This window comes from Thermobia domestica, chromosome 9, assembly GCF_964235325.1.
Source record: "Thermobia domestica chromosome 9, izTheDome1.hap1.1, whole genome shotgun sequence".
NCBI lineage: Eukaryota > Metazoa > Arthropoda > Insecta > Zygentoma > Lepismatidae > Thermobia > Thermobia domestica.
In genome coordinates this window covers 161,356,458-161,372,155 of record NC_137462.1, presented here as the reverse complement: position 1 = coordinate 161,372,155, position 15,698 = coordinate 161,356,458, and the positions used below count along the sequence as shown (strand labels likewise).

Here is a 15,698-nt window from a genome sequence, read left to right as displayed (position 1 = left end):
GCAAATGGGAACTTCTATTGTTACAGTATAAAGGCTGGCTATTGTCTAGTGAACTTAGATTTATATATTTCATACAAAAATTGACTACTAGATATAAGATGCAAGAAACTATTAAATCCCGTTGCTATTTATAGTAGTGTAAAGCAAGTTTTGTATAGCTGTAAGTTTAGCGGTTGAAGCTAATTAAATAAATTAAGTAAAAGTAGATCGTGTGAATGGTTACCTAGAGAGGTTGTACAATTACAATATGACAAAATAGTAGATACAAGGGGGTCCTGAGAAATCTTTGTATTTCCGAAGAATAACAAGTAGTCAGGTTTATAATGGATTTATTCATCATACTCCTTCTTCAGTTTGAACATCTTTTGCTTCGGTTTTGCAGTTTGTTTAATCCCTTAAAAAAATCGGTTGAGTGTTAAAGTATGCATTTGCAGCTGCAATCTATTCAGAAACGTTCCTCAAGTTTTGTCCTTTCAGGTGTATTTAAATTTAGGAATAGGTGGCAGTCAGATGAGGCTAGGTCAAGTGAATGGGGTGAGTAATTCGAGGTTTTAAACTCTAATGTAGTCAACTTGTCCATTGTAGCATTACTCTTGTGAGTGGATTGTCATGAAGGTAGCATTTCTGAACAGCTTTCCACGACGTTTTGTTTCTTCAGCTGTTGAGTGAAACCTATCTAGTAACGGTGCATAGTAAGCCCTAGTTACGATGTTAGCTTGTACATAATCAACAAGAATTACCGCATCATGATCCCAGAAAACACTACTAACAGGAACCTTTGAATTGGACTTTTGTACCCGAGACTTCTTTGGCCTCGATGAACCACTGTGACGTTTTTTTGATTGTTCTTTTGTCCCTAAATCATACAAATAGATGTGTGTTTCATCCTCCGTGACCAAACATGCATTAAACTTGGTTGCATCGTGCCTGAAACAGCTCTGGAAACAAGCATCCTTGCATGCTTGTGTTCTGCATGCAAACGATTGAGAGTCACGTGGCGAAAAGTTTTCTCAATGATTACGAATAATGACGCGAACACTTTCACAGGAGATGTCTAAATCCTCTGCTATCTTTTTACAGAAATACGTGGGTCTAAAATAATCATTTCGTACACCTCCTCAATTGTTTCGGGCACAATCACTATGAAGGGTCTCCCAGAGCTGGGTTCATCTTCGGTATCAAAATGTCCTGTTCTAAATTTCATAACCCAGTTTTTAAAAGTGGCATAGCACGGACGTGAACTCCTATTGTTCGTAGCATCTCAGCATGGATGGTCTATGGAGATTTCCTGTGGATGACTTGTTTCAACACTCCACTCGCTGACTCTCCATCTTCATTCTACACATGCAGCAAAAATAGGTCCATTAGTTTCAGTGCTTTGGTTTTGTCAGAAACATAGAAACAAGTTATTTTCAAACAAAACAAATTTTGCTTAAATCGGCCAATGGGAAGAGGGCAAAGCTAAAGATTTCCCAGCACCCCCTCATATAGTTACGTTAAAAAAAAATAAAGGAAAAAAAAGAAGAAAAGATAGTACATTTGAGCAAAAGCACACATTTATTGCACAAGGTTAAGTGTGAAATAAACGTATGAACAAGTTGACATTATGGTTCATTTCACATAAACTGATGGAAGATGAAAACAAGATTTCTCGTCACGACGCTCACGCACGTGGTTTGAAAACGTGAATTTTAATGTTCCTCTCTTTCGACCATCGACCCCCGAACGCGATGGTATAGAATTATTTACATACGTCTAAATAATTAATCATACACATCTTTTGATATAATGTTGAATTTAATTGAACAGTTTTCGTTTTTTTTTTTTTTTTTTTTTTTTTTTTTTTTTTTTTTTTTTTCAGCCAGGGTTGTGAGATAATGTTGAAATTACAAGTGATGACAGGATTAAAAATTGAATTGTTACTTTCTGTATAATATGGAATCCAAGAGCAAATACTTTCTGTATTGGTAAGGTATCAAAGCACTAACATCATAACGGCAGAACTTGAAATGATAAGAAAAAAAGCACGTGTCTTATTCTCTTTTTATAAATAGGTGTTCTTATATTTAAAAAAAGAAAAGAAATATACTGTTATATACACTGATAATACTGTTCCAGTAATAATGCTGGTTTGTTCTGTCTCCTCAGAAAAGGGGAATGAACTATCGTAGAAAGATTATTGGTCTCAATTAAAAATAGGAATAAATAATTATACTATTCAATAATTTATTTCACAAGAGAGATATATACAGTAGTTATGACTTGAACTGTGTTCTAAAGAAAAAGTACAAGGTAAACACAAATTCGTTGAACTACACGGAAATAACAACAAACTGTCTTGCATAAAGAACCCGAAGGGCCATCGCAGCAGAAACAAACTTTCTGTTGGATTTTATCCTGTGTCAAGTCAATCAACCAGGACTTATCACCCACCCTTTGAAGATCCTGTTTTACATTATCCTCACAACTTGTTCTTCGTATACATAAGTGTCTTTCTTCTAGGCTTCTCGAATAAGACTTAGTGCAGTTAGTGTATATTTCCCATTAAGCAACATGTCACGTTTTTCATAGACGTTTTAACTTTCCTATCTATATAATATTTGGTAACTTTTACCTGTCGTGAAGTCAAGTGTTGTGTAGCTTTCTAAATTCACCTGATTGTTTGCCTATTTCGCGCCAAATACTTTTCTCACAATTTTATTTTCGACAATCCTGTTTCTATTTTATTCATGTCAGCAACCAACTTTCACATTCATATAGTGTAGTTGTAAAATTTAGCTTTTATACGAGAACTATACATATAGACACGAGAATTGGCTCTGATAACTCTCGTCACTACTGTCGCCAAGGTTAATCATAAATCTTTTGACAATTTCGTCAGTGAGCCTGTCAAGTTAGTTTTATGTTTCGTCTTCCTCCACTACATGTTGCACACAGTCTCTCTACTTTTCACTAGTTACCATCTCTTTCCCTTCTAAAAGGGTTTTCATTTCACTAAAGATAAAACTTCTATTGTTACGTGCCACGTGTCCCTTAACTCCAAATCAATCCAATAGGATTAAGTATACAGTGGAAGGCCGCCATTTTATATACTTTATACTTGGAGCATTCATTTTTGATTGCAGGAGGTATAAGACGAATTAATCCAGTTCTAACTAGAGAATCGTCAAAACAGATGTTTTTGCCTTGCAGCTGTTCTTTTAGTTTTTCGTTTGTTCAAGACATAGTGGGAGTCCGATGTATCTTCACATTGTAATAGGTGTATTGTCCGTGGCTGTCACACAGTTCGGTTCAAGATGTGGAAGTACGTTTTGAAACGTGTTACAAATTTTGGACTATCGATTTCTTCGTAATAGTTCGTAGTAGATTTTAATTCGAAGATGTACATTCCGTGGGTGACAAATCACCTCGTCACTTTCGATGTCTATAATAATTAATCTTTTACCTTTGTCGGTAGGGTTCTTAAGTCCAGTGGAGAGTCCATAATGAAAGACTTCTTTTCTGGAATATCAGCCACCGTTAACTTTGATACTGTGAGAAGCATTTACCCATGCTTAATCAAAGTCATAGATTAATATGTTTTCCTATCCCTCTTCTCTGAACTTCCCAATCAAACTAAAAATATTTTCTTCTCCGTGATTCAATATCGTCCCTAGCAACTACGACAGACTTCTTGTTGTACTTCACTAATCACAACGATTTGCTATAAATTATTATACACTAAGATTTGTTTCAGATATATATATATATATATATATATATATTCCACAGAAAAGAAGAAAAAATCGAAAGGATTGTTTTGCCTCGCAGCCTCTCCCAACTCTTAAATGAAATAATCATAGACATTAACTTTATAACGCATAAGTTCTAATTTCTAGAAATTCTGCCTAATCCTACGACTGAGTCAAACCTTTAGTACATAAGTACTAATAAATAGTTCTGTTAAAGAGAAAAATAAAAAATAGTAATTGTTGTTAGTGGGCTAGTTAAAAGAATAGGAAAGCTTTCTCAACGATGTTAAGTGCAAACGCATTGGGGTAAAAATTTAGATTCTACACGATACTTTGTATTAAAAATGTTTTCCTTTCCGTCAAGATCAACGACTTGTTTTCCCTTCTGCGATGGCTGAGAGGTGGGGAGAAGGGCAGTTTGTTTTGTTTGCCTATCAGCTTATGTGAATTGAACTATAGTATCCAACAACCTGCACTGTTACCTGTTACGTAAAACCATAACTATGCCAGTGCCAGTATTACTAGTGATGCGAATGAAGATATTATTTTAAAATTCCTGGCTAATTATGACGACTTTGCTAGTTTAAACACTTGATATAAGTCGAAAGATGAGTCACTGTGTTCACTGGCATATTGCAAGTGAATAAGAATTTTTGTCTATGTTAACGTGTTTTATAGCATGATATTTTCAAGACGCTGTATTAATTACTAATGATATTGTATTTAATTCTCTCTAATGTGCTGTATTAATCTTCTGGGTTCTTAATGTATTTGTAATTGGACACCTTGTAATAGCCACCCTTAACAGATAAGGTAAATTAATACCAATATAAGACTTAAAAAAAAATCATTTATTTTTGTGTGTCCCCTTTTGTTGTATGTAGTTTATTGCAAGGTTAAACGAGAGCAAACGGTGGTTTTTATTGTTGTGCGGGCAGGAAAAGTTATTGACTGTGAAATGGAAAATTTTGGACCGTGAAAACCGTGAATTCTATTATTTAGTTTGCGTTGAAGCTCTGTCTGCTATTTAAAAGTGTATTTATTTACATATGTATTATATAAATTTTTATTTTGTATATTTAGTATAAATGGAGTGCAGTGGTTCAGTGGTAGAGAGTTCATCTCTAGTTGGATCTCAAGCAAAGTGAGCTCTAGTAGACACCATATACAGGGTGTTTCAAAGCAACACCGACAACGTTTGGGAGATGATTCCTCACACCAAGATAAAACAAAAAGTATAGACCAACCTGGGTGCACAAATGCTTCCTTTCGGAGTTATAGGCTGCCGAAAACATGAAAAAATGAACTTTAAAGGTCCATAGCTCCAAAACTATGAGACCTACCGTAGTCAGGTCAAGACTTCACTTAGAAACTAATATATGCTCTATCCAAAAATACATGTTTCAGAATCCTAAGGTACTCACGAAGCAATTTTTATACAAGTAGTTTGGCTACGGTCATATAATTTGAAGTACTCTCCAACTGCCTCTCTAAAAATGTTGCAGAAGTGCCGCAGGATTCTGAAACATGTATTTTTGGATAGGGCACATACTAGTTCCTAAGTGAAGTTTTGACCCGACTACAGTAGGTCCCATAGTTTTGGAGCTATTGACCTTTAAAGTTAATTTTTTCATGTTTTCGGCAGGCTATAACTCCAAAAGGAAGTATCTGTGCTCCCAGGATGGTCTATACTTTTAGTCTTATCTTGGTGCCAGGAATCACCTCCCAAACGTTGTCGGTGTTTTTTTGAAACACCCTGTATACATATATATTAAATGATATATGTATGACTATGTGATGTGTATATGTACGAGACTTGTCAGGAAAGTAAAGATTCAAACACGTTTTGTACGTTAGGGAAAAATTGTGTACCGAAGTTAGTAACACAGGCAGTAACCTTGATCCATACGACAAGAATTGGGAGTGATTCGTCAGTGCTGTGCTGTCTTGTGCAAAGAACGTGTTGGAAATCGTAGCGGCAATACCGAATCTCAACAGGTGTAAATTGAGCTGCATGATCAGGTTTTTGTAGGCATAAGAAAAGCATCCATCGAAGATCATTGAGAAATACTGTCTATGTAAGGGAACATAACGAATCGGCTTTTGCAGAAGGTTGGTGAAATATTCACGATGAAGAGAGGGTCATGCATTGAAACAGAGGTGCATGCGAACAGGCGGGTGGCAATTAGAGTATTGTGTATGATGTTTCCTGACGTTTCAAGAAACAGTATTCATGAAATTGTGATTGGGTTGGGATTAAAAAGTTGTGTGCCCGCTGGATCCCGAAACAATTGACTGACAATCACAAAATTAAACGAATAGGATAGGCACTGCACTTCCTTACACGCTACGCAGACACCATACCCATTATCCGAAAACCAAGCAGCTTAAAACCTCATTTTCAACCTGCTAAGTTGATGGTAACTGTTTTCTGAATTTGCTACGGCATCCTACTGGTGGAATCGATGTCTCCTGGAGAACGATTAATGCTGAAACATACTGCCAAATTTGAAACATCGTTGTGCAATTGAAAATAAACGGTGGGGCATGTTATATGGAATTCGCTTTATTTATAACAACGCTCGGTTCCATTCAGTAAATGTCATCAAGGAGTTGCGTGCAGATTTTCAGTGGGCATCCTTGAACACCTACAATACAACTCAACCTCGCAACCCAGCGAGTATATTTCGTTTGTGTTCCTAAAGAAACATCGTAGTGGAAGACACCTTGACGACGACGATGAGGTCAAGCAAGAAGTCACAACGTAGTTACCGGATTTTTACGATTCTGGGATACAAAAATTTGTTTCGCGTTTGAATAAATGTTTGGACAATGATGGAGAAATAGCTCTGTACCAATGTATCCCACATAGCTTTCTTTTGCGTCCAATTGATTTCTTCTATGTCTTATTTTTCATTCTACCTTTACTTTCCTGATAATCTTCGTAATTTTGTGACTGTGTTTTGCAATATACACTTTCGTTCTTTGTAAAATCCCAGACAATTTTGTTGTGCTGTTAGTAATTCCAAGAATGTTGTTTCTGTGATCATTTCACATGATGAATAATTCAAAACTGTATCTCCATAAATTCATTTTAAATTTTACTGATTTCCATATTTTATATTTTAAAGGAACAGGTGGCTGTGGAAGCAGTTGCTGTTGGTGCTATCCTTTCAGATTACCAACGAGTCCGAGTAGAAAGCATGTAAGTGTAGTTTTAGCCTGTTTTATTTTTTCTTCGTTTTCCTTTTATTTATTTATTTATTTATTTATTTATTTATTGTATCTTGAAGTTATTAGACTGCTTTGAAAGTTTGATAATATATATTTAATATCTTCCGAGTAATTTGTCCGTAATGAACATGCAAATATTCACCTCTTTCCCTATACACGAGAGAGGCACTTTTAACTTCATTATACACCAATATTCTACTTACACATACCTCTGCATTCTCGAAGTACGCATCCTAAACTTCAGAAGTAAGCACTCAATTCTTAACCAACACGTGCAGTTTGGCCTAATTTGAAAATAAGCGCTATATTCAAATCAGGGACACTGCCATTCGTACACCTGTTCATGGGATGCCTCGAGGAATAAGTTTTACGCTCATCATCTTACATTTTCGCTCTGACGTTGATTTATGGACTACGTTTTCCTTATATGAACCCAGGGCAACAAATACTCGAACTATTCCCCTAATTCCTAAAGAACAATAAAATATTCAGTTTCGAGACTGGCGTGCAGATCAGATCGGCTAACAGTATGCAGCACCTCTACTTTAAGAGCTCTCACTCTCACTATATTAATCGTTCCTACCTTTGTGATGTTTACCCTATAGGATGGAGATCCAAATAGAGCAAGCATTACAATAGATAATCATTGATCGAATATTTCGCCCGAGCATTAACGACGAAACAAGTTATCACCAGAGTAATAGCTTCTTTCAATGCTAACAACATATAGACGAAGATTTAAACAACGACCTTATAAATAGACTGAAGCTTCAGCATCATTTGAACTGAAAAAGAAGGTACAACAATAAAAGATTCGTATCAATATATATCGCATCAGGCGCCACACCATGGAACAACACGAGGTAACAATACTCAATCAATCTGACGCTGTTGCTACGAGTAGAATAAGTGCTCTATCTTTGAATAATAGTATACTTACATGACTTTAACAATAAAGGCAACACTTTTGAAATTACAAAGAGATGTAAATGGCAAATACAAATAAAATTAAGGCTGTGTGTCCATTATGAATGCAATTGCTTGAACAATTTCTAGCAGCGTTTGTCCATTAGCCTGTTCTTCCATACTTCTCGCATCCAAGTGCTGGTTACGTCATGCAGCTTCTTTGTCCTTGCTGCTCACGTGAGTTCCCACCTACCAGGTTTACGTAAGTACAGGTAGGACTATGATTGGCTGCTGGAGGCGGCCAAGGCCGTCGACTGCTATCGTCTGCTTTGATGCTGATATATCCGTTGTGAGAACATACAACGATTAGTTACACTATGCGTGGAGAAGTAACAGCCTTCAAAATAAAATGATTAAATTGTCTGAGTTGGGCACACCAAAAATAATGCACAAATAAGTGTATTACACCTTCTTCTTTAAACTTCTAGAGGAACAAGTATTTTCCAAATACCGTCTCTCAGCTACCTGAAGACGTATCGGCAGCACTGTCCAACCAGGTACACTTCTGCTCCTATTCACAAATAATTCATTCGAGCATAAAATCTACCGAAAACTCCGAAAATACAAAAACCTACTGCTGTAGATCCTCTAATTCGCATTTCCATACTAAATACCATCCCAGCTTGCATTCCCTACGGAAAGACATGGATCTTGTTGATCGCACACGATCCGCCCTACCTAAAACCGAAAAAACTCCGCTTCTTGATTCTTCTGAAAATTGTATGCCGAATCTTCATACCCTATCGCGAGTAATAACTCCTTCAAACACGCGCACCTCCACTGAAGAAATACCAGAAACCTAATGAAAACGTAGTCCTATATTGATAGTTGTCAATTTCTAGCATTCCACTACATATTAACACAATCCACTACTCAACTCCATTTACATCTTTTAAATATACACGGATTGTACCACCTTTAGGTTGACAAAGCACCAACAATCATTGATATTTCCACAACACTCAGACTTTCTACTTGTTTCTAAACACACAGCTTCCACAAAAGTACATTCAGCCACACTTCGAAATGTATATTTTCAGTATCCTTTTTTTCAATCTTTCTCCACATCACTTAGAAAGAGGAGGAAAAATACATTACCATCCTCTCCGCGAACCGACTCCCTAATCGTAATCTTCTATAACGATCCCACGACTTTTTCTCATCTACCTATCTATTCTTATTCTTATTGATTCATATTTTCATTTTTTTTGTGTGTGTGTCAATTTTTATTTTCCACAATTTTCTTTATTACTGTTTATATTTGTTTGATTTTTTCTTACCACTTTATTTCATGATGTACGAGGGATGTTCCTTTCTAAAGACCAATAAGGTATCATCTCCATTTCTATATTATTTTACAAATTTGAGTTCATCTAGTGCTAAAATTTTAGTTTCGTAGTAAAATATAGAATAGTCACGTAAATAGAAAGTAAAAAATTGTATTAAGTTGGTATTTCACTATGTAGGAAGAGGCATATCTATAGGAGGCAGTTAGTCTGTATTGTTAGTGCTGAGTCATTATTTAGTCTGTTATTTACATCATTATTTAGTATGTTATAGTTCTTATTGTTTTACTTTAACAGATGCACAAGGTTAGGTCTAGTTTCTTTGGCGTACTTATGGCGAAGGGATCAATCAGAATTGCTACAAGAAATGATAGAATGTCAAGTTAATGCTATTGTAATAAAAGTGGCATCACTCGGATTGGATCCCGGAGTCCATCTAGGAAAAACCATTGCGGAGATGCAGCCTCATTTATTGAAAATGGTAAGAATAACGAATAACCTGCTTGAAAGCTGTAGGTAGATGTTTTGACTTTGTGGTAATGTCTAATATTACTCTGTCAGACTAAACAATATGTGTTCAACTGAGTGATGCTCAGCTCATTGCCTTTCAGTGCTATTATTTTGGTTTTATTAAACAGCAATCCGGTGCTTCTTTGTTCAAGAAGATTCCGACTTGTTCTCACGCAAATCCAGATGAACTTAAGCGCGTATCGAGAATGTCAAACTTGAAGCAAATGCAGTGGCCATTAGAATACACAAAGGACTATATACATTTTTGTCAGTGTTACTAATTCGATCAAGTATGAATTTTCTTTTTAGGAAGTTTAAGTATCTGAAAAAATGGAAAAAGATTTAATAAATAAATAAAATAAACAGGGATATTCGTACCAAACATAAACATTTTTCTTGATTATCAAAAACTAGTTTGCAACAAAACTGGATAACTTGAGTTTTTTAATAAAAAAAAAAGAAATATTCTTTGTAGTATTAAAAGAGATGTACAGATAGTTATTAAGATAATGTAAACACCTGGGAAACTGCAACTTAAGTACGGTGTGGGACCACCGTTAGCCAGCATTTGTGGCCTGGACGCATATAATCCTGAATAGATTGCAGAGGAATATTGTAATATTTTTCATGCGATGCAGCGCTCAGTTACTTTACTTAGGAGTTGATGATATCCTACTCTGAAGTCTGAGCTCTGGAACTGACTATTGGTGTTGAATAAGGTGCAGACATATCTATTGGATCCTCCAAGGTAGCTGTTGTAGTTCATCGCAGTGTTCACGCGTCAATGGCCCCAAGCTTGTGAATTGGCGTATTGTCATCTAAAACTTCGTTATTGCCTGGAAACATCATCTGGATGATAGCTTGCATTTGCCATCTAAAATGTCTACATAATCACTAGAAGTAATGCTTCCTGTGTGCATAATCAAGGATCAACGAAATACCAGAAAATAGAGATTGAAAGTACCTGACACGCCAGTATAATAAAAGTAACTTGTGTTGTAAAACGTTAACGTATTCATTTTCGTTTATGTACACCTTGTCTCAAAACGGTTGAGCGCATTCTTTATTGGTGTTTTGAGGCAAAAATTTTCTAAGTCCAGCTTCGGGTATCTTCGGGAAAAAGTAAGCCAGGTTCGAACCTCCAAGCCAGCCTTTGCAATCGGGAAAAAGTTTGCAGATTTGTTTTTCTTCTTTTAAATATAATAAGACTTGTTACCAAGTGTTTAAAAAAGCAACATTGATTGAAATACTTAATGATACAATATTTCGAAACCTTTTTTTTTTTTTTTTTTTTAATGTCAGCACATGCTTGTTTGTCATTTAGCTCTCCATACGTAATGGAACATTTAAATACGTTAAAGAATCTTTCCATATGTAAAAGAATGCTCAAAGTTAAGAAATAGAACATAATTATCGCCTGAGTACTAAAATAAAAGTCAAAGTAGAACAGAAACAGCGTTTGTAATGGATATGAATGTCATAATTATCTTGAGACCCGTTATACATCGCTAGAAGCATAGATCTAGAAGTCCTTGCGTTAGCTCATTGGTAAGCTGTCGGATTTCAAATCTTAAGGTTGAGAGTTCGAATCCCGTCTAGGTTAGTCCTTTTTTTTTTAAATTATATTTTCCGCAATGCATGAAAAATTATATAAAATAATTACATTAGAATACATAAATTGTGTATATATAACATAATCATTGCAGAACATAGTAATTATTATGTTTAAAATATAACATCTGAGATAATTTTCACAGTAGGTCGGTATTATATATGAGGATGTAAATACAACTTAAGAAACTCGTTCAATAGCAATAAATAAGTTATGTAGTGTATTTATTTGCATCTATTTGTCATACAGATGTAACTTCTCAATATTCTCATTACAGCATGTCATTTACATTCGTGAAATACAATATATTCCTACGGATATAGAAAGTGTATAAACAGAGTATCCAAAGTCGTATCCTGCTTCAAGACACATAACTTTTCCCGATCCCCTTAACGTCACGGGAAGAAACACAAACTCTCTTTAGAACGGAATGTCGTTACTTAGAGTCTCATTCGAATACGTTGAATATGCTTTTGTATATTCATCTCTCTCTCTTTCGCTTTGTTTATGTGTGTGTGTGTGTGTGTGTTGCGGAATATCCCAAGTTGAATACAACATTTGCCAAGTATATGAGCATCATTGTCATCGAATACCAGAAATTGAAAGTCGTGTTTCTTCAGGTTGGGTTTGCGTGTTCATGTTAGCTCACTGGTAGAGTACGGACTTGCCAATAAAGAGGTCTTGAGTTCAAAGCCTACAGCTAATAATCATTCTTTTGTTAGTAGGATTGCACAGAAATCGGATACAAGGAGTGGTTTACTTCTAGAAATATTTTCAGAAGCGTTTAGGTAGCCCTGAAAAGGGCTGTTTTCGGGAGTTAAGGCGGGGACATTAATATTGTGTCCAAGACCCTTCTGAATTTATTACACGCTCCATTCTTCTGGGCATAGAATCTATTACATGGGTGACAAATCTATCTCCTTCCCCTACCTCCAGCCATGCTTCGGAAACAAGATGCCACAGGTCATCCTGAGTTCTTGGTGGATCTGCCTCAGGCCAACTTTCCCTTAGAGTACGCTTCACTTCTGCCCACATATTTTCCATGAGATTGAGGTCTGCTCCACGAGCGGCCAGTCGATTAAATCAATCTCAGGATGCCCTGCGAACCATTCCTGAATCACACGGGAAGTATGTATTGGCGACTGGTATTGCTGGAACTGAATTACACCATCAGGCTGAAATACTCGTACAGATAGCACCATGATATTACTGATAATGTCTAAGTACTGAGCATTGTCCAGATGTCCTTCAATTCTATGAAGCTGTCCTGCTCCGCGACTGGAAATCCAACCCCAACATAAAATAGATACATGGCCACTGCGATTGCAAGCAGCCACATATCCATGGTCATATCGGGTGCCTCTCGGACGATACACAAAACGGCGTCCCTCCTTTGATGTTGTGAATATGGGTTCATCTGAGAAAACTACGTTTTCCCAATTGAGACCCACATTCGCCTGTGCAAACGCGAGACGGTAAATTTTGTGGTCGTCTGAGAGTTATTCCTTCACAGCAGCAACACGGCCACGTAACCCAGCATGACGAAGCCTTCGCAGAGCTGTATGCTTTCTACCAGGAAAGAGAGAAACTTCCCTTAGCTGTCTAGACGTCCTTAGTGGGTCTAACCGGGCTTCGTTTACTAATCTCACATCTTGGGCTTCGGTTGACACATGCGGACGACCAGGAGATCGTAAATTATCAGTCTGACCTGTAGCACCATATTTCCGATTCCATCGCCTTCCTGTAGAGGCCGGGACACCTACTCGCCTGCTAGCTGCAGTTGCAGAATAACCTTCCAACTCCCATAAAGTAATTACTGCTGTACGTCTATCCATAGTTACCAATGTTCTGAGCTGTGAGAAGGAAGCAATAGGTAAAAGCTAGTACCTGACGTGTGATTGGTTACTTGCACGACACGCCTATTGTGGGGAACAGCGTTGCCAGATCTAGCATAATGATGCTAGATCTAGCATAATTTGCATGTCTCTAGCATCTAGCTTTTAGCATCCTACCCAAATCTAGCACAATTTCAGCAAGTTTATCAGAAAGCCGTAAAACCTGGAGATGAGAAAGAAGTTGGTCGTGGGAAGAAAAAGAACGGCAGAAATGTATCCTCTTCCATTGATTCATACAGTCGGTAAACCATACAGGCAGTCTTATTTTCCGAAGTAAGTTCGAAACGTCTTTGGGATTTTTTGTGGCTCCACCCAGGGTTTTCTAATCCTTTAACTCCGAGGCATGGGCGGAGCTATGGGGGCCATTCTCCCCCCAACTTTTTGACAACTTCACCATCTTTATTTCTGACTTCATGATCATATTTATTCCTGAAATGACAGCTCCGAGACCGACCAAAAATCTGCCCCCCCCCCCAGCAGACGATTCCCAACTCCCCTTATGCTGCGAAGTAATTTTCTTTCAAAATATGTAAACAAAAACTTTGCATTCATTTATACGATATATACGCCATTGAGTCTGGCAACGACTGCATTAATTTAGCTGAGTTAAAATTTTGGTGCGTGAAATATTGCATTCTTGCTCTCTGTGTATTTTAAGTTACGTTATCGTATCTCAACTTCGTTTTTTTTAACTCCTGAATTAGTAATTATGAGGATCTAGCATAATTTGACCGAATCTAGCATAAGTTCGATCAGGTTTTGGAATAATTCCGAGCTGTGAGTCTGGCAACGCTGATGGGGAACGACTTGGTCAACGACTCGCGAAAGAAATCTGAAAACGGTGTGCCGTAATAATAATATCAAAAACAGTTTTTATAAAGGAATATTAATACATACGAAAAGCTGTTTAAAGAATGAATTGTTATTGTGATGAATCTTTAATATTACCAGGACAATATGAAAAAAAAAAAAAAAAATTCATTTTATTTAAAAATTGGAAAATGGAAAACATCGTTCGGTTAACACAGGTTATTCTTGTATATCTAGTCCAGGTAGAAAGAGAAATCAGGATCTAGCATTCTCTTTTAGCTCTCAGTAGCTAAATCTAAAATAGAAATCCGTTTGCTAGAAAGTAGAGTTCCGCAAACGCCAACTATATAAACAAAGAAAATGTGGGTCAAGAGGTCTCATTTACAATATTCACACTCGTAGAGTTACTGTGTGAGGAACCCCGAAATTCTCAAGATTATACAACAGTTGAATTTGTCTTTCGAGTACTCATCCACAGCAAGAGGCTACTAGACGACGTACGTAATACTCCAAGACGGCTCCATGTACTAGGTCTAGTGTGCTAGACAACTACTCACATCTGAGAGGTCCTGGGTTCGTTTAGCCATTCTGCCGGTAGCAGTCTGGGCCACCAAGACCATGAATTAACAGCGTTCCACCACAGAGGAAAATAGAAGAAGAACTTGTGAAGAAACTGTGGGATGTAATCACCCGAAAGAACAATAAATTGTAATAAGTGCGCGAAGTGCTTTATTTTCAATCGTGTGTGCTTCATGAAGCTGGGACCAAACCAAGCGAAAATGTAAGTAATTCTTGCAATGTAGATTTCTGAATTCTAAAGGATACACTCTGAAAGAGGTTTCTCTCATAAATCACCGCCAAATGACCTAAGGAGTGTCTGGCAATTATTTTGTTTTGTTCTGCTTTAATTAATTTAATTAACAATTAACGTGACAACTAATCTATAACTTTGGCATTAGGGTATCTAAAGGCTCTTTGTGAGGATCATGGAATCTCCATGTTAATGTAGTTTTCTTGTATGAGGCATTACACGGCCTAATTACACAAGTAATGTGAATAAACACACATTATCACCAAATTAAATAGTGAGTCGAGTATTTCTTAAGACAATCACCCGAAAGTTAAGAAAGGTACAAATCTAGTAGTAATTAGTGCGATAGAGCTCAGTATTCGTAAAAATAGATTTCCTTTAAGTGTGTATTGTCGGTGACCAAGGGCTCGGTCACTCTGAAAGAAAGATTTATTTACATTTAGAGCAGCGTTGCTTGTTGCCTAATTTAAAGGAGATAGTTCTTACACAGCCAAAGTAGTATATCATAACCTGGTCTCTCGCAGACTAATATTACCACTGTAAAATTAATTCAAGAAATATTTCATTATACTGACTTTACACGTATAAAAACATATACCATACACCAAACAGATTGAGCGATATGATGATAGCTGTTTTGAGACAAACTCTTTCGAAGTCCAACTTCGGGTATCTTCGGAAAACAGTAAACTAAAGCTGCTGGTTCGAACCTCCAAAGCCAACCTTAGTAATCGGGAAACGATGTACAGATATGTTTTTCCTTCTGTTAAATATAATAAGACATGTTGAAATGGTATTAAATGTAGAAAAAAGTAACATTGAAATACTTAATGATACAATATT

At 36.7% G+C, this 15,698-nt stretch overlaps 1 protein-coding gene across 3 annotated transcripts in view; it reads left to right on the top strand.

Moving 5' to 3' along the window:
* Positions 1-15,698, top strand: part of LOC145695150 (uncharacterized) — a 63,594-nt gene that overhangs the window by 13,146 nt on the left and 34,750 nt on the right. For all 3 annotated transcript variants that reach the window (XM_081772089.1, XM_081772087.1, XM_081772088.1), the window contains exons 4-5: positions 6,863-6,936; positions 9,515-9,698. In XM_081772089.1, the coding sequence (XP_081628215.1) occupies positions 6,863-6,936; positions 9,515-9,698 (258 nt within the window). The remainder of the gene's footprint in view (positions 1-6,862; positions 6,937-9,514; positions 9,699-15,698) is intronic.